This window comes from Tauraco erythrolophus, chromosome 4 (assembly GCF_009769465.1).
Source record: "Tauraco erythrolophus isolate bTauEry1 chromosome 4, bTauEry1.pri, whole genome shotgun sequence".
NCBI classification, from domain to species: Eukaryota; Metazoa; Chordata; class Aves; order Musophagiformes; family Musophagidae; genus Tauraco; species Tauraco erythrolophus.
This window is the reverse complement of record NC_141468.1, coordinates 87,182,193-87,203,216: the sequence shown is the minus strand read 5'-3', so window position 1 is coordinate 87,203,216 and position 21,024 is coordinate 87,182,193. Positions and strand designations below refer to the sequence as shown.

The window sequence follows — 21,024 nt, the reverse complement described above, 5'->3', positions numbered from 1 at the left end:
GTTTTGAGCAGAGCAGGAAGACATGAAAGCCACTCACCTCACGACATCCTTTTCTCAAAACGTCATTCTTTTTTCAAAAGGTACAAACTCTCGTCCATCACACTGCATGGATTTCCAACAGAATTGTCAGGGAAGAAGTTACTCCTGTCCCTCAATAAAGCAAAGCTTAAAAGCAACCCAAAGAAAGCAGAGAGCTCCAGTCCCATAATTCTGTCCACCGTAAGGAGAGTACTCAGAAGTACTGACGCATGACATGCGCTCGTAGATGTTGTTTTATGCATCAAAGTGCACCTTGGGGCTCACCTGCATGCACAGGGCTACCGCATGAGAAGCTGCTACGTGCCTGGTGCTTCCAAATGCCAGGTGGCATCATCTCGGAAAGCTGAGAGATGTCAGAGCATGAGGTCAGGTTCTTGAGGGTGTTGACGCATTTAGCACACAGCATCCAGAATCTAAATTCACAAAGTGCCTTAGGGTCCTATGCCCAATTCCTCAGCTGTTTGGAGTAACTGTCCAGCCGCTTCCCACGGTTTCCCGAGTCCTAGAGTCACTAAATTGCTGAAGTCTGCTTTTTCACCTGGACCCCAGTGCTGCTCTCAAGCTGAACACCCTTCTGCTGGCTGATCTGCAGAACCTCTTCCCCTATCTCAGGTTTTCTCCAAACACACATGAAAGGCACCCAAGAAGAGACTCCTGATGGTTTTTATATGTGCTTGTGCCTCCACTGGGCCAGCTATCCAATGGTAAGAACTTTTGTCTGTGATACACATCATTTGTGAAGGCCCCTGTCTTTTCAGAGAGAAGACCCAAGTCTGTGGGTGACTTGACCCAAGAGTCAGAGTAGCTGATGGTGAAGTAGACTATGGACATGTCTAAATTGGCCAGTTAACCTCCAGATCTCAGCTTGTTCATCTTTTCCCCATCCAGATTTGGGCAGAAGGCTTTGGATTTGTCTGTGTCTGTTGATGCATGACCAAGCAGAGGCAGCTGGGACACACCCAGAGCTACTCTTTGGTCTCAGTATACGAAACCATCTTCACAGAGAAGACTGTGGAAACAGCTGAAATTAGAGACCCAGCAGATACTGGGACCTTGCGGGGAGAGATGTTCAAATGTTTGGCAAACTGAGTTATTTGTACGTGCTTGATGGCTTCAGAGCACAGCTCCGACTGCGAACAACGACAGCTTCATAGGACGTGTGAGGAAATACAAAGGGATGGCCAAGCAGAAGAAAAAGAGGGACTTTCACATGACTAGAAACGTCACAGTTGAGACTGTTCCTCACTCTAGCTACTACCCAGCATTTGGAAAGCAAGGCTGTCACAGGTTAGACAAGACATACTCCCATTGCCACTTCTGTGAGCTGAGCAGTCAGGGACCAGACCTCTCGGCCTTTGTCAAGCTGGGTCAGGACATGGTCTTTAGGTCCATAAACAGCAGCAGGGAAATGATACCAATGGAAAGGGAGGCTCATGCTGTTACCGGGGTTTTGCAGGGACAGAGGGGGAGCCCCAAGACTTGTCACACGTTAAACTGGAGACCGCAGCTATGACCCCGAGCAGGAGCCACTGAGCACACACAGAGACAGGGCTGTGATGGGAGAAGGTAGGTGGGGGCAGGAGGGCAGTGCTGAGACCTTGTCTGCTCAGCTTTCTGTGAAAGCTCTCAAGACCTGTAGCACGTGTCTCACAGAGCTGAGCTGCCAACACAGTTCTAGATACAATATGGAGTGGAGACTGGGACAAATAGCATTGCCAATGAGAAGGTTTTATTACAAAGAGTAAAATATGAGAGATTGATCTGAAGAAAATCCTTCTTTCTAAATAGAGGCAAAAACTGCATAAATGTTGTCTTCCTGTGACTAGAATTCTGACATCTGTAAATGATTCAGTTCAGTCACTGAAAAAGGTGAGGATCAAAGTCGTTTCTTCAGAATCTTCCTTCAGGATAAATGGAAAGACCAAGACAAATAAAATCTACAGAAGAAGCAGCAGCAGCAGATGATCCTCCTAATCTTGGATTTCTCAAGAGGAATTTGTGGCCAAGAATACACGTTTCAGGACTTTACCTTCATACAAAGCTCCCATTGGAATATATGTCATGGATTTCCAAAAAGACAAATGGTCAGGCTTAGCAGTTGCACAGTATCTTCAAGGCCAGGTTGGATGAGGCTTTGGGCAACCTGGTGTAGTGGAAGGTGTCCCTGCCCATGGCAGGGGGGTTCGAATTACACGATCTTTGAGGTCCCTTCCAACCCAAACCAGTCTGTGATTCTACGATCTTGTGCAACTATCCCTTGTTAGGACAAGCACTTTATCTGGAATTTCCAGTCCACACTGACCCCAAGCTCTTGTGGAGTGTGGACCAGAATGGGTCATTCTGATCTAGTGTAATTTGGGATTTGCTTATTCCTTATGCTTTTGAGTGCTTTTCATTGCCCTCCCAAAACCAACCAAGTCCTTTATCCTCTTCTTCCTCTACAAACGCTTGCCTGATATCTTCTGAACCGTTGCTTCTTCTGGCACATATCTGACTTCAGCTGGAAGGCGGGGAGCAGGGTGTTCCGTATTCTGCGAGGGCATATTCATCTGGAAAGAAGAAAGGAAGATGACATGTGCATGAGAGTGAGAAATCATTCTGACCCCAGTCCTTGTGCACCTGTGATTAACACATTATGAACCAGGAAACATTTGATAGATTTTGTGGTAGTCTGCCTGTTGTCCAGGTGCAAGGGTGCACAGTCAGAGCCCAGTGCACTCCCCTGGACCTGTATGTCAGGACACGTCATTGCTGTGACCACACCAGATGTAGCTCAGGTGGCAGAACACGCACTCCAGGGTCAATTCTCCGGATACTGCTGCTCAGCTGCTAGGATGCAGCTCCCAAAGGTGGTGCCAAGCTTGAGAAAAGCATGGGGGAACCCAAGCCACAGGTTTGATAACACCAATTCCACAACTGGGTAAATGTCTGATGCAATTTTAGTTCCTCGAGGCCAGGTCGAGAAAGGTGGTCAGGCACTTAGTTTTCCAGTTAGGTGCTTAAGCTCCTGTTGGGTTCAGTGGGACTGTCATTCCTACTTACGTATTTAAATCCCACTATGGAATAGTTCTTTACCTGTAGCCTACTATGCCCATATAAAGCAAAAATACAAGCCAAGCCAGATGAGGGAAGTCAGGAGCACTGCTGCCTTTGAGTTACTGATTTTAGCCATCATGTGCAAACTGTAGAAAGAAAGTGGAACCCCACTTCTGTATGTAGTTTGTAAGAAAGCAGCTCCTGATGTACAACTTTCTGATCTGCTTTATACTAAAATGAAGCAAGAAATGGAGTCGGAGGGGGGCAGAAATGGTCTATGCTTCTGCAAACCCTTTGCAGGTCAGTCATCAAACGCAGCAGAATTGCTTGCTTGCTCTCCATTTGGCACTCCTGAGAAACAAAGTCAAACGCAGCAAAGTGAGGAGAAGCTGGCACAGAGGAGGCAAGGTAAAAATCCACTGTCTGCGCCCTGCAAATGCCAAGATCAATACTTGGACTTCAGAGGTTCTGCTCCAGCCTGCTGAGGCCACCCACCTGTTTCGTAGTAATCGTACACATGTACTGGCACCGGTTTGATATCTGAGACAGGCAGGCTTTGCTCCACGCTGAAAGAGAAGCTGATTTCCCTCTGGGACACCTGGAAATGGCAAGGCATGACAATGCATCAGACTCTCTCATTTCACATCTACCCGTGAGGCTAAGGTTGAACAGATGTATTTCTGGGTCAGACCGGGTGACTAAGTGCCTTTCTACAACTCTCGCCAGACTGTGAACTCGATGTCAAACCATATAATTGTGAAAAGCTGCTGTTATATATGTTTTGTTGCTAGAATTCTGTGCTCTTTTATTTCTTCCTTGTCATATTTCCATTGCCAATTGCCCCAACCATTCTGTGGTTACTGAGGCCTTCAGCACGTCGGCATTCATCCTCTCACTAAAAGTCACTGGCAGTTTCTTTCCTTGTCTTTTTCCCAACTAAACCCACCTTTGCATCCCTAGGAGTCTTCTCCCCACTTCTCTCTTTAATCACATTGAAGTCAAGATGCCCATCCTCCCCAGGGGTTCTGTTCCTCATTCCACACTCCTGCAGCCAAATGTCCCGAACTTTCCTCCTTGCTTATCTTCCTCAGCTTCAAGCTTTCTCCTCTGTGCCCGGGACTGTGTCCCTGCTCTCTTCTCCCTTTGTCCTTATTTTTGTCTTGCTCCTTATAGGAATGGAGCTATGGACAGAGGCTCTGGAGAACTTTCTGCATCACTGGTACACGGCTGGATAAACTTTTCACTTCGACATCTCAGCTTCTCTGTGAATTCAGAATATTTACTCCAGTCTTCCCTATTAGATCCTTGGAGACCAACTAATAAAAACTAGTGTTTGAGAAGTAGATATTATTACTATTGATTTTTGCTTCCTCTCTCCTCCTTTTCTTTGTATTTTAAGACCCCTTGTGTTTTGATTTTCATCTTTTGCCCTTCTCATTCCCTTTATTAACGTCACCAAAGTGGGAGGACTATTCTTTTCATACAGAAAACTCTCTGTAAAAGGGAAGGGATGATACTGATTCCCTGTAAAACACTCTCAGATGAACTGATGAGAAGCATCACTTAGAGGCTGAAGAATATGATGTAGACTGGGAACTTTAGCAATAAGGAATCCAACTTAGCTATGTTTGTGAAATGCTGTTAAACCCTATGGCATTCTTCACAAAAAGCAGTAACAAACGTGTATCTCTTCACTGCAGATACAACTACTGTGTACACAGATATGATGCTGAACTGTGTGAAGTCCCTTTACATCTTTAAGATGTATATTGCTAATCTGCTGTTAATGAGGTTATCTTTCATCTCGTTTAAATCGCCAGTTTAATAAAACCAAAAAGAAGCCTCTCAAACTTACCTTCTGAAGGTAGAAGAAGATGTGGTTGTTCTTGATGTCTACACGATCCACAGCAGCATTCTGGCGCTGAAGCTGTAAATTGGGCCAATGAGAGCAAGGTTAGTACAGGAGGCTCGCCAGGGAGACTTCCAATAGTACTGCTGGAGAGCTGAAGTGCTTGCCATGCTCCTCTTGTGCTACCCTGACGTCTCGCGGCCAAACCAAGAAATTCAAGTTGAGCATTTCATAACCTGACGAGTGCGACCCAATCACGACGAAAACCAGTTTCACCAGTCAGCTTTGCAGTGTGTGGCTTTTATCATTAACTAAAGAATGCTCTCGTTTCAGTGAGAATTCACAATTACTCCACCACTTCTGTAGCTCAACCCGCCTCATTGCGGGTGCATTGTATATTTGCAAAACAAAAAGTTTAAAAAGTTTTAAGAAAAGCGTGGGAACAAGATTATTTTACAATAAATATACACAAAAATAAGCCAAGTGTTTTCTCCCATGCCTATAAAGAGGAGTATATATAAAGTACACAAAGCGGAGTAGGATGCCAAACAGTGTAACATGACAATGGAAATATCTCCAAAAGAAAAGTCGTGAATTTCATACAGTTCTAGTCAAAAAAGACATTCAGACCTCAAATGCTGAATGGTTATAAATGCACCTCTCCCTGAGTAGACTCAACGAATTGCATCCTTCTTTTTGCCTACTTGAAGATTAAGGCTTACGGCTTAAAGATAACACATCCATGGCAGAACGTAAACTGCAACAGGAACTGAAATCAAGTGCTTATCAAGGCTCTCCCCACAATTGTCATCATCGTGAGCAAATCTCTGGGTAAGAAAGGAAGAACAAGACACACCACTTCTTTGTTAAACTGCGCTGTAGAGGAAGGAATAACCATGTCAAGAGGATAATGTTGCTAAAGGTCTGTTTGAGCAAGATAACTATGGCATAAGTATTTCTTACGTAGATTCTGCTAGGTTATGGGATTAAAGGCTCATCCACACAAATACGAAGGAGCACAGAGGAACCGGGGCAGGTGGGGAAACCCCAGTGAGCTGAGCAGAGCCACCGAAGCACCCTGACCCAGCTCCCCGCAGGGCAGTGACCAGCCCCATTGCTGGGGAGTGAGACCCACCAGGCAAGTCAACAGTAGAGCATCCCTGGAGCACCCTCCTAACTTAAGGGGAATGCTGCCTACAGGGGCATGGGGCTGAGAGCAGGATGCTGGGACTCAAGAAACAGGATGTTTAGGGGAAGAAGTAGAAGCAACAAAGGGAGGGATAAAGTCCAACTGGGAGGAAAAAGAATGGCAACACGGGCTCAAAGGGCAGCAACACGGGCTCAAAGGGCAGATACATACATTTATTTATTTATCTGTCTTTTCCACAAATGAGCTTTCAGTCTGATCAGCCGGAAAGGGGAACAGGACAAGGCCATCTGTGCTGTCTGTGTGTGTATATTGCATCTGCTGGTCTCTGGCCAGCCGTGTACATACGTATGCAGACACGTATGTACATGTATGTACAGCCTGTGTGCCTACAGGGAACAGACACTCAGCCCTGCTGTGGGCTGCAGCAGTCCCAGCTCTGTTGGGCTACTGGATTTGGCAACTCCCAACAGATTTGTCTTCAACAGACGAAGAGCTACATGTCTGAGACACAGAGTGTGTCACACAAGGCTACACCCAGGGACTTTGCAGAATTCCCACGGGGCTCTAATTTGCTAATCAAAGACTATTTTTGTCAACTTCCTATGTTTTCTGGGTTTACCCTTCACTTTGCTCCCATTCTTTACCTTTTCCAGGGAAGATCTGACGGGAACAAAACCCGAGAGCATCTTCACGTCAATAATAGCCATGTTGGAGACTTTGCGGTTTCCTGCGTAACTAAAACAAGAAAAGTTCTGTTAGTCCGGTCTGCGAACGGGGAGGAGACTAGTGAATCACATCTTCAGTTCCCAACAACCCTCTTGGTGTTCCTGCAGATGCACAGCAGCATCCTTCCTCGAATGCTTGACCCAACTGTGGACGCAAGGGGGTAGGTCAGTAGGAGGAAGTTACCTGGCAGAGAGGACAAGGTCGAACTTGGGTGGGAAGCTGCTTGTGCAGGACACATTGGCCAGCTGTACCGAGAGAGAAAATCCTGCAGCTTTTTTTGGTAAATGGATGTTGTATCTCAGGGTGGTCTGAAAGAGATGGGAAGCGAGATGGTCACGAACTCACAGGCTCTTGTGGCTTTGGCATGAGATATGGAGGGGAACAAGGTACGGACGAGCCCCTGCTTAGTTAGGGGTGGTGCTGAGTTTCCAGCTTGCTTACCTGCAGATAGACACAGCCAGTGCCATTCACTTCCACACTGTAATTCCCTGGAATAGTGGCTAAGGAAGCCTGCTGCAGTAAGAAGCGGTTCTCATCGTTCACCTGGAAAGTCTTACTGGGGGACTCCGCGAAGTTGACTTGGACTGTGTTAAGACTGTTTTTAGAGAAGGTGAGGTATCCATACTGGGCTAAAGCTTGGAGAGCAACAACAGTGTCCTGAAAAGAACAACACGATTCCTAATTAAATAGATTCCCAGCTGTAATATGGTGCACGAGATGAGCACAGCACCTATTTCCCCGATGCTTTGTCACTGCTGGGAAATGGAGAGGGACTTCCCGAAGAGCTAAGGAGGCAAGACGCAAGATCCAGGGCAACAGATGTGAATTCTCCCAGAAAACCTGCGATAATGCCGTGCAGCAGTGACTGCTGTCTACTGTTAACTTGAAACTCAGGTAAATCCCACTTCCTAAGACTAAAACAGGTATGAAGCTGCCCATGAAAAGCATGATGTGCCCTGACGACGAGACTTACGTGAACACTATTTATCAAATACTATTCAAACGAAAATGCAGTCAGGAAGGTATGTCATACTATCAAGTTCCAGCTTGCAGGCTGGACTGCTCCCAGTAGCTTTCTTTTTACCACACCCAGTTGCTACCTGGCTGGAGGAGAAACCGCCGTATGGGTTCTGTTGTTTGACAAGCCAGTGCACAACGCGAGAAGCGTACGACAAGTCTTCTGGAGTGAGTTCGTTTTTGTTGAGCATAGTCAGGAGCACATAGCTGGTCATTTCGATCTCAGCAGAAGGGGCACGGGAATAGAAGTCAGGGAAATGTTCTGCTGGTGGCTTATTTTCTCTCTGCCAATGAACTGAGCCGCCTAAAAAGAGAAAAATGGGGTGTAAAAATAATGGAAAAGTTACTTGGTGGATAACTGCCTACAGTATGACGTAGGAGATAGGCATACACTTCCCTCTCTGCCTTGGCCCAAAAGTTTCTTCAGCCATCAGTGTCCCGAACTAGGTAAGTTGTAGTTCCAGGATAGAAACGAAAACAGGAAAGGATGGAAAGGGAATTAATAAAAGGGGGCTGCATAAGTCAAAGAGGGGTTGAAGTGAAGGCAGTGGAGCAGAAGGATGCTCAGGCAGTCGTGGACCAGAGCACATGACCTACTCAAGGGAACTGGGCCTGTTCAGCAGGCAGAAGAGGCTAATGGGGAAACTCGGTACCATCATCCACTAACTTGGGCTGAGACTTCCAAGGGTCTCTCCCCACCTACCCTATTTCATAATTCTAAGCAAATTCAGCTACAGCTCCATCTTTTCTGAAGCAAAAAGAGACAGACAGAGAAGTGCATAGAGATAAATTCAGTAGCATAGCAGGTATGAAACGGGAACGGGGGAGAAGGAATGAAAAAACGACATCAGAATAGCTTACATCGTACCACAGGCCATTCCACACACCGCCTGTATCGTGGCCACGCTGCACTTACCATCTCTGGTAGCTGCCTTGTCCAGCTTCTCAAGGAAGAATTGAGATCGTTCCTCTTTGTCGGCTAAGCCATAAGCATAGGCAAAGAGGGCCTGGCTATACAGGTTGTGGACCCCGTTGCCAAACGCCGTCTCCAAACAGCTCATGCCACTCTGAACGACAGGGTGCTAGTAATGCAAAACACAGTAGGGTTGTCAGGTACTTGGATCTGTGTCTCAGCTTCTCTTTCAATACCTCCATCGCTGCTTCAGCTGCCATCCCCGACGCCCCATACTAAAACCATACCTAATCCATGGCATATTTAAGGGCCTACAGAGTGTATCCTGTAAAAAAGGCTCTTCGCGTGGTGCTGCCTTCATGCTGCGTTTAGAGTCAGCATGGCTGGACTAACAGAGCTCTCCTTCTTTTTCAGACTTGCAGGACGACCTTATGCAGGTAAATCCTTTGTCCTTTGGTTGCTGTAGCTCTAAAACATGGATCATTTTTACAGAACTATGTAGAGTGTATTGAGACCTCAGGATGAGGCAGGCTGTCTCGGATGGATGTTGGTACTCATTTGCTAGCTATAGCTATCAAGATTATTCTTCAGCCCTTTTAGCCTTACAGACTAACTCTGAGAGCTCTGCTTCAGCTCAGACATCACCAGCACACTTCTAACCATGTCCTGTCTATACAGCTTCACTTATAGATGTTGCACCAGGTTTTGGAGCTTCTTATGAAGACAGTGGGAACTAAACTCATGTTGCTGAAGAACTGTTTGATTCTGCAGTGGTTTTATCCTGCCGGTCTCAGTTGCTTAAACGATGCCCCATATCACAGTATCTGAGGGACCTGCAAAACTCAGCATGTCTAGAACATACTTGTCAGATTGGGAACAATTCTCGTCTTCCTCGTTTTACAAAGAACAAAAAATCAGCAAAAAAAAAAAAATCAGGATATGCAGGAAGTATATTACAGAGAACAGAACTCAGCTATCGTTCCCTCCTGCCTAGGAAGTATTCCAACCAGCAGCCCATCGTTTCCTTCCAGTATTAACAGTGACATAGGGAAACAGAAAAACAGCTTGGATCTAAAAGCACAGAGAGAGTTTATAGGACTGAAGATTTGGATAGCTTGAACTTTGGACTGGGCAATTTCAGAGAAAATTCCAAACCAGACTCTGGATATAGCGTGCAAATTGAGTCTGGATTTTGCACCTACCTAGAATACCATTATTTAATGCAATTGGATTCCTCAGGGATTTTTCAAGTTTATCCATAGAAACTGGATACATAACTGACTTGTAACACTCATCAAATACTTAGAGCAACTGCAGGGTTCTGGAAACAGACTTCTTCAGCTGTCCCTACTGTCCCTACAATCAGTATTTACCACATTGTTGAAGAGTACAGACGTGAGGACTTGGACTTGTGCACTGTTTGACAAATGGCTGACCGGATAACAGAACACAGGAGCATCAAACACCTACCGCAGCAGAGTGTCCAGCCTCCAGCAACGCCGCCACAACGTAGGCTGTGAGTGAGTATTCACCTTCTCCATCCTGAAGAAAAAAAAAAAAGCAAAGAACAGGTCAGTATAGATGCCAAATATTAATTAATTCGTAGTCCTGATACCAGTTAGATTTGAGATCAGAAGTAATTTGTCTCCCTGTGTGCACAGCAACAAGAAAGCTCAAGTTCACTCAGGACAAAGCCAAAATTATGTCATGCATTTTCTTGGCTCTTGCACACATGCAGCAAAGCACATTATAGCCTGTGGCTGAACACATAAGGCAGTGGTGCAAAATAAAGCCTGAGACTTTTGTCTCAAAGTTCTGCTTGTTTCTACCTCATCATCAATAGCAGAGGTAAGTAGCATGCCCTGTTTGAACCAGAGAGGCACAAGAGAACAGTACGAGGAAGAGTAAGGGAGTGGTGACAAGCTTGCGTCTGGCAGAAACGATCCAAACAAATTCCAAGGGCAGGACTGAAAGTTTGGGGCTATACTTATCTCGGTTACCTTCAAAGCATTGTTGAAGTGTGACCCAGCATTTTCAAAGCAGCCATCTGACTTCTGCTTGCTTGCCAGCCAGATTAAAGTTTGAGACTGGACATTGTCGTCAATGTAGATGTAGCGTGTGGCTTGTGCAAATGACTTGTACACGAAGGCGGTGAGCCTGCAGGACCACCAGAAACAGAAAGCAGGTGAGGTGTCACCAAGACCAAGGAGGTTTACCAGCCACTGGATATGCATAGAAAGTGACATAAAATGGACTCCGTAACGTCTGAGCTAACAGAAACAAGTTTTCTAAGTTTTAAATAAATAAGATAGTTAAAATCCTGATATTAACTGACCTGAGTCTTCCCCATTACTGTGCTGAAACCATTCTGTCAGAGCAGGGGTAAAGTACAGACACAGCTTGATGATAGCAGTTTCTAATCTTAATTAATAGAATTATGAAATAAACCAGGTGGGAAGGGACCTCTGGAGGTCTCCAGTCCAACACCTGCTTAAACTAGAATCAGCTTTCAAGCCCAGTCAGGTTGCTCAGTCTCTTGTCTGGTCATGTTGTGAAACTGTCCAGGGGTAGAGATATCCACATCCTCTCTGGTCATTTGTCTCAGTGTTGCAGCCTTCTCCCGGGGAAAATTTTTTTTTTTTTTTTCTTTCTACCCAGTTGGAGTTTTCCCTGTTGCAACTTGAATAAGGACAAACTCCTGTCTTTGCTCTGTGCACTCCTGGCAAGAGTCTCACTCTTGTCTTTTCTACCGTCCCCATCTGGGGAGGAGAGAGCTTTACCTAGGGTCCCCATTAGCATCCTCTTCTATAGGCTGAACAAACAGTTTCTTCAGCCTCCCCTTGAACATTATGTACTCCAGTCCCCAATCATCTTACCACCCCTTTGTTGCACTCTCTCCAGTTTACTAATCTCTCCTGTACTAGGGGATCCAAATTAACTGAGCTATGGCCATTTAGCCTGCTAAAAACACGAATCACTTAATACTTTGATCATTTTTCAAAGCCTGAAGATTCTGTGCCAGAGAAATAGAAGGTGTCATCACTTACCATACACTCCCTTCCCTATCTCGTGTCCCAAAGGAGCTGTAGGATCCATCCCGGTGTTTGTAAGATAGCTGTTTTTGGTACCCTGAAAACACAATAAAGACGACATATTTTCTAATCACAGAAAAGTACTAGTTCTGCTGTTAATTCAACGGAAGCAGTAAGACTTGGATTTAACATTAAGTAACGTATTTTTGGTGAATAACATCAGCCACTACGAAGACTAGCTGCTTTTGCTCCTGGAAGCAGGACATGCTGCTCTGGGGTGCTGGCACTGCCTACTCCTGTGCCATCAACGTGGTGCTGGAACTCAGAGATCAGTGTTCACCATGCAGAGCTTCGGAGTCCGATGCACACAGTCACAATATTAGACGGAAGAAGGTGAAAACCCCTCACCTGAGGATAAATATCCAGTACCCTTGACTCTAATCTCTTCAGTCAGCTGCCCAGTCTTGTTCAGATAATCCAGGGCGTAGATGTTGGGTGTGAACAAGGCCATGTTCTGTTCTCCGCAGCCATAAGGCATGTGGAGGAGGTTCTCCATGTTCCTCAGGGCTGTACCCAAAATGTCTCCTGGAGAACGAAAGACACAAGGAGTTAGTTCAGTTCAAACACGTTTTTATTACACAGTATTATACATGGCTTTATATTACATTATTAGGAACCCAAGGGCAATGACCAATATAGAGCAATCACAGTAACCAAAGACACAAAGCTTAGAGGAAATGCTGAAATAACCCGATTTTCATTTTTTTTTTTTTTATTTTGATGCTGGACACCTGGGAGAAATGGCGAATTTGAGAAAAATATGACTATCAATAGTGGCTGGCATGGGTTCTGAGAAACAGCTATGGAGCCTTAGAAGGATGAGGCTTCCCTGCCCTTTACAGCCCGCTGCTTGTTTCGTGCGTACGTGTGAGAAGGAGGTATGGGGTATGGTGCTGGTGGGCTACAGAGGCTGTACTGCACAGTATCAGCACACCTCTCACTGACCCAGACATCCAAAACAATTGTGTTTAGAGAGCAATCTGAGTTCAGAACTGCAAAAAATGTTCACTGAAGAGAACCGTCAGTCTTAGTAGCGACCTTAAGATTAGTAGAGTTGACTGGGACCTGAAAGTCTTTTTCTCTGGGAAGTTATAAACAGACAAATATTCTTCATTACACAAAACCATAAATTTGAAATTATACAGTCAGCAAAGTTCTGAAGTCTTCTTTCCCAGACACCAAAATAAATTTTTTCCAAGAAGTCTGCTTCATTTTACATTCAACTGAATTAACTGTTTTACTCTGCAGCACAGGATATGCTAATTCAGTATAATCTGAAATACAACATAAATTGAAATAATTTGACTATTTTGTCCTATTTTGATATAATAAGGGAGAACTCCGAGCAACTTTTGTCTTTCATTGCCGTTTTGCAAAGTAGAAAACATTTTCTCTAAAATTAAGATTAAGCATCTTCTCAACTGTGCATTAGTTTTGCCTATGTATACACGGTGGCACTTGGCACAGCACAAGAGAAATACTATTTAGTTTTGGTTTTAATCTAAGCGCCAAACTTACCAATGACAGAAAAATAAGCTCTGGCTGATCCCTGCACTATGTTTCTTGGCAGGCTGAGAGAGACTGGTTCAGAAGTCGTTATGCCTGATGAGAAAATGTAACAACAAGAATCATTAACAGCATTTTTTTTTTCCAGAAGTCTTCACTTCCTAAGCATTGCTACAGGGACTGCTACGATCTACAGTCTGGGTAAAAAAAAAATGCTGCAGAGAATTGCCCAATGAGTCAAAAGTATCTCTGAAAATCCTGAAGTGTAGCCCAGCACCTCTTTCCTCCCCTGGAAGGGTCTCTGGTTTTGTAGGACAAAACCTACAAGAGAGTGAGGCAGGTCCCCGAACTCCCTGGAATGAACAAATGAACGTGCCTTACCTTTCGTGCAGACGAGAGAGCTCTGAGTCAATTCTTTTTTGATACCTTCAGGCTGTTTGATTGCAAGGAAGTGGTCAGGAAGAGGAAAAAAAAGTGTAGAACATCACCATGAAACTGTGACAATTTAATGGTCTAAAACAGTATGTGGATGTGGCTATCCAGACAGTGCACCTCTGGTACCCAGTCCTACCCTGTCTCCACTAGACTATCTCCTGGTCCATGGCTCCCTCTCTCTTTTACCCAACACTCTGTCTAGAGCACCCTCCTTCTTAGAAAGCAGTTATCAAATAGACATTTCCAGCCTTTGAGAGGGACTCTGTCCAACTAATTCTATGTGGCTGCTGCTTTATGATGCTCAAGGTTAATCCTTTTCCTTTTATATCTGCTCTCCACCCCCTAGTCACAGGCAAACGGCGCTTACACGTAAGGTACAGAATCTCCTTCCTTCTGGCTACATCTCCACTGACATCCATGGGTGTCAGGGCAGGCATGCTCATGGTTCCAGGAAGCACACAATGGCAGGAGGACAGTGGATGCCACTGATCATTGTGATTTACACTCCCATGTTCACGTGGAGAAGCCTACTGTACACAGCTCCATCTGTGTCAGCTGCCCTGCCTCCTTCCACTAGCCAACTGCTTCTGACCCACAGCTACAGGAACTGCAGTTTCCACACAGCAGAAAGCACATGCACATTTCTCACCGTACCTCAACGAGTAGGGTTTGGATCAGGGTGTCCGTGCGAATCGTCTCCTCTTCTGGGGATGTGCTGTTTCCAGTACCTGTGGTACCCAGTTTGGCCTCAGCAGTAATCGTGAATTTCACCTCACCTGGAAAGACACCCATCAGCCCAAGAAAATGAATTTAACTTCAATGTCTACAGTTACCTCAGGTGTTCACTGCTTATTCTAGCCTGATAGACTGCCGAGAGATGTATTCTCTCTGAAGGAAGCTCAGTAGAAACCAATCTCATGAAGGCTCCACGTCTATCTGCTAGTGGCAAGGTGTGGCTGCCTGGGGACCTAGCGTGAGGAACGAAATACGGGTGATGCTGGCCAAGGAACTGACAGTGCTCACTACCAGTTGCCACCTCTTCTTAGCCTTGAGCTGAGCTTTCACTGACCTAAGACAGTGTTCCAGCAGTAACAGCTCTGCTGCCTCTTCCTTTCGGATGGAGTTTGGTAACTGAGGGACAAGACAGAGGAGCAGCCTCAGTGCAGCTTTGCAGGTGTTACTTGCTTCACCCCTCCAAGCATTGCAAACTGGAAATCCAAAGGAGTTTTTCACTTGGAACAAAATGCATTCCCATCAGAGTCACCGGGGAGAGACAGCAGCTTTCTCGTATTCAGCTCCACAGTATTATTTCGCCACGTATCCAGTTTTCACGTCACTATAACTTGGCATCTTTCTCAGTGACTTTGAAAGGAATCAGTCATATTGACTACAGGGTTTTTAAAACAACCTTTTGAAGAAAAGGCCAATTCGTGGTTCATTTTGAGCAGAATCTTTGCTAATTCTAAGTGTTTTGTACATCAGCTTTTGGGGCCCTTACACATGCAAGCCATTGTAACTGCCTTTTCCAAGACAATGTTGATTTGAAGGCAGTGTGAGTTAACACAGGTGTAAAATTGGGGAGGAGCCATGTCCTCTTTGCCCATTGATAATCCAGTCCAAAATTATTAGCAAATTTTATTCTTACTGAATACAGCTGGTTAGGTACAAAACTGTCAGCTGAAAGATCAGACCCATGAAATCCCACCCATGGATTTATGTATTCCATACATCATGTGGCAAGTGAAGAGCTCTTCCTAAAATGGGCAGGAAATGGACTACCAGAAATCAGAGGACATAAAACACCAGAACAGTTCACGGTTCATTCAGTGTGTCTACAGGAACTTTAGCAGAGGTCCAATACTAAATTCGGGGAGCAATTAATGGAGCTGTCCAGAAACGCCTGCCTGTGGATTACTGATGCTGCACTCAAGGGTGGGAGTGACAGAAGCAGAAAGACCAAACAGGGATGTATCGAGGTGATGAAGAGACAAACTTACCGAGTTTCTGGGGGCTAACAGCCCAAATGTAGGTCTTTCTTTCATTGGCACACAGCCTTGCTGTATCACCTTCTGGTGAAAGGATTTCTGCCTTATAGTCGCTCGAGTTTGCTAGGATGGCACTGATCTGAGACCAAGAACGAAGGAGCAAGGTTACTAATGAAGTAGCTGCCCCTAAGGTGAGGCTGCAGAGCAAGAGAGACCTGCTGGAAAAGCTACTTGTCATCTCAATCTGTGGATGGCACCAGGTCAGAAGGATGGGGCATTTCTCTGAGGAAGTGCCAGACCTGTCTCTTTCCAGCCCACTGTTAGCGTCTGGTTTTGACACAAGTATACCACGGTGTTGGTGCTCATGAGTGAAGTCTCACGAGTTACTGCTACATGCACCATACTCAGTATGTACTGTGTTTTGCACAGCACAGTACCCACACCCTCTGCTCAACTTCGTCCTTCACGAGCAAAAACAACAACTAAATTACACAGGGATAAGGAGCAGGTTCTTATCTTCTGTGGACCAGACATAGTGATCACTGGTCACGTTTTCCTAACATTATGACAGAGATGGGTCGCAGAGAAGGTGACGGAGTAATGTGTCAGGCTAAAGCATAAGTAAGACACCAATTTCTGCATTTCTGATGTATTATGCAGGAAAACACTGGGATCTCTGGGAAACAGATGAACCATCTACAAAGTAAAAGGGAACTTGATGTACCTGGATGCATTTGTGGAGGTAGTTGAAGACATTGGCTATTAAATTAAATTTTTCCCCTCGAATGACAGAGTACGGCAAGGTGAGATCCACGAAGAACGGTTGGAATGCTCTCAGTGAAACGGGTGAGGAGATGCCAAACCCAGCATCATCCTGCACACAGAAGGCACTGGCTTTCCATTCTGTGATGGTGTCAGGAATAGTGTAAAAGACATCGACCTCTCCCCTGGAACTGAGGAAATAAGAATAACAGAATGAGAAATCATCTTTGGCATGTTCAAGCCATGCTATAGAACAGGCTCCCTGCTTGAGTTAGTACTTCTGTTTTCCTCTCGCTCTCTGCAAGATCTCTCTCCGTATTTAAAAAAATATTATAAAGCTGGAAGTAAAGATGAAGATGGTGGTGAACTACATGTTAAAAAGCATTTGGAAGAATACTCTGCTTCTTTTAATTAAGAAATACCATTTGTTTAAATACCACCGTGCCCAAACATACAGATTAGAACCAATAAATTCAGATGAATGTTCTAGAGCAGACCTAAATATCTAGATGCATAGTTCAGATGAAAATATTCTCTGCGCAATGCTATGATAACCTGGAAGAAAAATAAAATAACTCAAGTTTTCTGCTGCTGTGTTAAAAATATCATTAAAATGTACAAGTTTTGCTCCTGCTCTCTCCTAAACAAAACGCTCTTATTTTACGCTTAGCCCGTACTCTTTCTCCCGATACGAAGGATCGGGGGCAGAGCACATGTTGCTCACAGGGCAGGCAGGAGACCCTCATCTACAAAGCAGATATTATGTTCCATGGCTTCTTCCCAGAATTCATTTCAGCAACGTGTGTCAACTCAAAAATCCACACGAGAGGTAAGAAATCAAAGACAAAATACTCACTCAGTTTGAACCAGATCCCAAATCCAGGTCTCGGGGAAGAACTTCCGAACAGTGTTGACAGGGCTCCCACCAAGAATCCTTGACTCATCTAGAAGATTGTGTATGGTCAAAGTATAATATCAGAGAGGTCAGGCCAGAACTGCTGTCAGACATGCTCAGCATCATTAATGAACACTAAGTATTTCATTTGCACATTTTTCCATTCTTTATCCCATAAAAAAGGAAAATTCTAATGGATATAGGGTACAGAAAGAAACTGTGTCTTATCTATCCTCTTTTCCCATTTGAAAGTACTATCTAATTTAGCTGTTTCACAGGATATGTCACTTTATTTCATGTTGACAGGTCTCGTTATCCAGTTAGAAAGGTACATTCCCTGTGCCCTACCACTAGCTCTCCTTGATTTGCCAATGGGCAACAGTAGCCAGTGTTGTCACCAAAGCTTGTAAAGCTTTACAAACTTCCCAAAGAACTCAATTGTTCAGTAGTTAGAACTGGAGCTGAATATCCAGTCCACTGGAAAACTACCTTTGTTCACATATTCAAACTACAAGTCTGATATTAGGAACCAAAGTCCTCTTTCCAGTTTAGCCATGGACTCACTTGTGATGTCCAACAACTCATTTAGCATGGAGGTACCTCAGATTTCCTAGCCTCATCATGGAACTAACAATACTTTCTTGTTTTACTGGAATTAAAATCATAACATCAGAATCATTGAAAAAAATCTAGGTTGGGAGGAAGCTCTGGAGGTTAGAACTCTGGAGTTTTCTAGACCAATCTCTGTAAAGCAGGACTAACTTCAAAGCCAGATCATGTTGTTGCTCAAGGGTCTCGTCCAGCTCAGATTTGAAAACTTGCAGCAATGGAGATTCCAAAACCTCCTGGAGAACCTCTTCTAGTGCAACACAACTCTCCCGAGGAAAAGCTTTTTCCTTGCTATTTCCCTTGAGGCAATCCATGACTGTTACTTTTGCTCTTTGGCTGAACCACCTGGCTTGGAGAAAGATAATCATAACTCCTGCTGATCTACCAAGTGCTTTGGAGACTAGGTGCTAACTTCGTTAAGTGCTCTGTGAATTCTTAAACATTGGGAATTGCCACGGTTTTTCGGCATTTCCTTGTAAATATTTAATTGAACTGTGATTTGATGAAAGGCTCTGACCTGAAGAGCCCTGAAAAACTAATACCAGTTTATGAAAGAAGCACCATCCCAGTATTACCTGTCTTTTCTATACGCACCCTGTACTTCAGTGAGAGAGAACTGACTCGAATGAAAAAACTGTCAGAAAGAGATACTGGAGGCAAACTGGGACACATAGGCCTATCCCCCCAAAAAAACAACATGCTGGTGGTTATTTTACACAGGCAACAGAAGACCAGGCAGACCGAGACTGGAAATACAGTAAGAACTTTCTTTTACCTGCGTCATAGCCACCACCATGGTGAAAATAGGCCGGATGATCTTCCGTATCTGATTTGCCCTCATTGCACAGAACCGGCTTCCGCAGCACAGAGTTGGTGAAAACCTTCAGGCCCATATCCTGAACGTGAAAGAATCAATCATGTCATTCAGACCATGCACTAGCCACCACTAGCATGTCACTTCTCCCACCTGAGTTATCACACCTCATCTCTCTCCTCCCATCCCACCCTTTGGACCCTGAATGTCACAACTCAATCTTCCTCTCCAGCCTCGGTGTCTTTCTCACAGAGCAGTGACACCTGGTGTTCTGTGAAGAGCAGTAATGATGGGGCTTATATTAGGTCTTAGGCCATAAGACCAGTGGGGGTGGAGGTGAGCAATCAGGTGGCCTGCATCATGGACTCAGATCTTTACTAGGAACACCTGAGGTTCATGAGCCAAGGCCATGGTCCTGCTTAGGAGATGTCTACTGAAGCATGGGCAGGATCCCAGCAAATATATCTAACAGCCCTTCTCAGTCTTCCTGAGTAAGAGATGGGGACCAACAGCCAGAAACTGGGTGACTGGAGACTTTAGGCTGTTCCAGGCATCAGCTGCCTCCTCTTAGCAGAAAGAAGCACCACCTGTCAAAGTTTACTGCCACCGTGCCTGAATTCTTCCCAAATACCTCCCACCTAAAGAACCACACAGAGCACATACCCTGAAAATCTTGTAGGCATCGCCATCACGGCTGACATTCACGGGTTCATAGTACAAGCCATCAAAAAAGGTGGTTCTGACTGGAGTACATTCCTCTGGCTTGTCGTCTTCCAGGTTGAGCCCCTTGTAGTAATAGCCATATAAATCCCACACACGAAGTCTGTAGTACACCTGGGAGGCGAGAAGGACTAATGTCAACACAAGGAAGGTCACAGGCAGGTGTGAAATCACACATATTCCAAGCTTATGGTGGCTCCTGAGCAGCCTATAGACTGGTGGGTTTGCCTAGTGATGCCTGTCTAGAGATTTATAAGCACTTCAGCTGGTGATCCAGGAGAAGCACTGGACTCTACCTCCCTCCTCCTGAGCTGCAACAGCTCTGTGGGGCGAGCTTGAGCAGAAAGCATGGAGACATACTCCTGAGTTACACAGAGAGGAGGCTGAAGACCAAAAAGATACTAACTCACATCTACAGCTTTTGTTCCAAGCCCAAGGCTTATTTGAGTAATAAAACGTAATTTTGACCTAATTGCTCCCCAGAGAGGAGCTCTGCTTTCAAGGATTTACATTAAGCCTATTTTTAGGACGTCTTACACCGCCACGCTTTCCAAAAGTAAATGTTCCACTATCAATTTCTGGCTTTGAAGTTTACATCTGCCATAGGCCTTTCTTTAATCACCGGAGATGTTTATTTCCAAGGAAAAAACAGAACACAGCCAGCAGCAGAGAGATCACAGGTGGGAACTGGAATGTCTTTCTGGATGTCCCTAGGTCAAAAGAAGGGCTGGGGCTGTGGCTTACGCTCTCAGCGGATAACTCTCGCTCAGGCTGAAGGAGGAGGACGCTCTGATCCACGGCTCGCAGTGCACAGAAGGAGTTGGCAGCAGCTTCAAGGTGGAGACTGACTTCAGAGCCTGGGAGACCTTGCTGCTCAGAGAACTTGAGCTGGAGCTGAAAATGAATAAATCCAAGACAACCACACAGAAATTAGGAGAATCAACTTGGCACATAGACCTGAATCTCACCTCTCACCAGCACTCACGTGGGGCAAAGCTCCTACGGCTAGATTCCTTGTGAATCCCTCTCCTGTAAAAATCCACCATCTCTATAAGCCCCTAGTCACCTCTCTCTACACACTCCACTAGAACTTAGCTTGAGTCTGAGCATAAGTGTCAATTCCAGGGACAGCTCCTCACGTTCCCAGGCACATCTGTACTTTTTCCATTCCTAAAGACCATCCCAAGTGCAGAGCTCTTGGTGAGGTCATTCCCTAATTAGTCCCAAGGAACAGAAGAGAACCTGCCGATACAGCCCTTAATAAGAAAGGCAAAGGGCTTCACCTTGTTTTTGAAGCACACGTCACTGTGTATCCAAGTGCTGTCAGCCACGATCTCTCCATGAGGATGTACCGTGTAAAGCAACAGCCTGGCACTGTGGGCAAGCTTCTCAGTGACAGTCAGTGTGATGGAGAAGGTACCTCTGGGATCTGCGGAATTAACATGGAACAGGGAAGGAGAAGCCAACAAAAGAGAT

General features: G+C 45.1%; 2 protein-coding genes across 3 annotated transcripts in view; one reads left to right on the top strand and one right to left on the bottom strand.

Annotated features, from left to right (window-relative positions):
• The window catches only part of LOC104374622 (alpha-2-macroglobulin-like), a 416,004-nt gene that overhangs the window by 123,222 nt on the left and 271,758 nt on the right, over positions 1–21,024 (top strand).
• Positions 2,536–21,024, bottom strand: part of LOC104369814 (ovostatin) — a 30,870-nt gene continuing 12,381 nt past the window's right edge. The window contains exons 14-36 of one of the 2 annotated variants that reach the window (XM_086610667.1): positions 20,832–20,977; positions 20,293–20,442; positions 19,492–19,662; positions 18,805–18,910; positions 17,962–17,968; positions 17,367–17,477; positions 16,473–16,701; positions 15,761–15,887; positions 14,418–14,539; positions 13,710–13,761; positions 13,341–13,424; positions 12,171–12,347; positions 11,778–11,859; positions 10,731–10,887; positions 10,201–10,272; positions 8,734–8,899; positions 7,901–8,121; positions 7,242–7,457; positions 6,984–7,108; positions 6,719–6,809; positions 4,931–5,002; positions 3,571–3,673; positions 2,536–2,588 (exon numbers count right to left, since the gene is read on the bottom strand). In XM_086610667.1, the coding sequence (XP_086466793.1) occupies positions 2,536–2,588; positions 3,571–3,673; positions 4,931–5,002; positions 6,719–6,809; positions 6,984–7,108; positions 7,242–7,457; positions 7,901–8,121; positions 8,734–8,899; positions 10,201–10,272; positions 10,731–10,887; positions 11,778–11,859; positions 12,171–12,347; positions 13,341–13,424; positions 13,710–13,761; positions 14,418–14,539; positions 15,761–15,887; positions 16,473–16,701; positions 17,367–17,477; positions 17,962–17,968; positions 18,805–18,910; positions 19,492–19,662; positions 20,293–20,442; positions 20,832–20,977 (2,840 nt within the window). Of the gene's footprint in view, positions 2,589–3,570; positions 3,674–4,930; positions 5,003–6,718; positions 6,810–6,983; positions 7,109–7,241; positions 7,458–7,900; positions 8,122–8,733; positions 8,900–10,200; positions 10,273–10,730; positions 10,888–11,777; positions 11,860–12,170; positions 12,348–13,340; positions 13,425–13,709; positions 13,762–14,417; positions 14,540–15,760; positions 15,888–16,472; positions 16,702–17,366; positions 17,478–17,961; positions 17,969–18,789; positions 18,911–19,491; positions 19,663–20,292; positions 20,443–20,831; positions 20,978–21,024 lie in introns of both variants that reach the window. The other variant, XM_086610666.1, reaches the window with a different exon arrangement.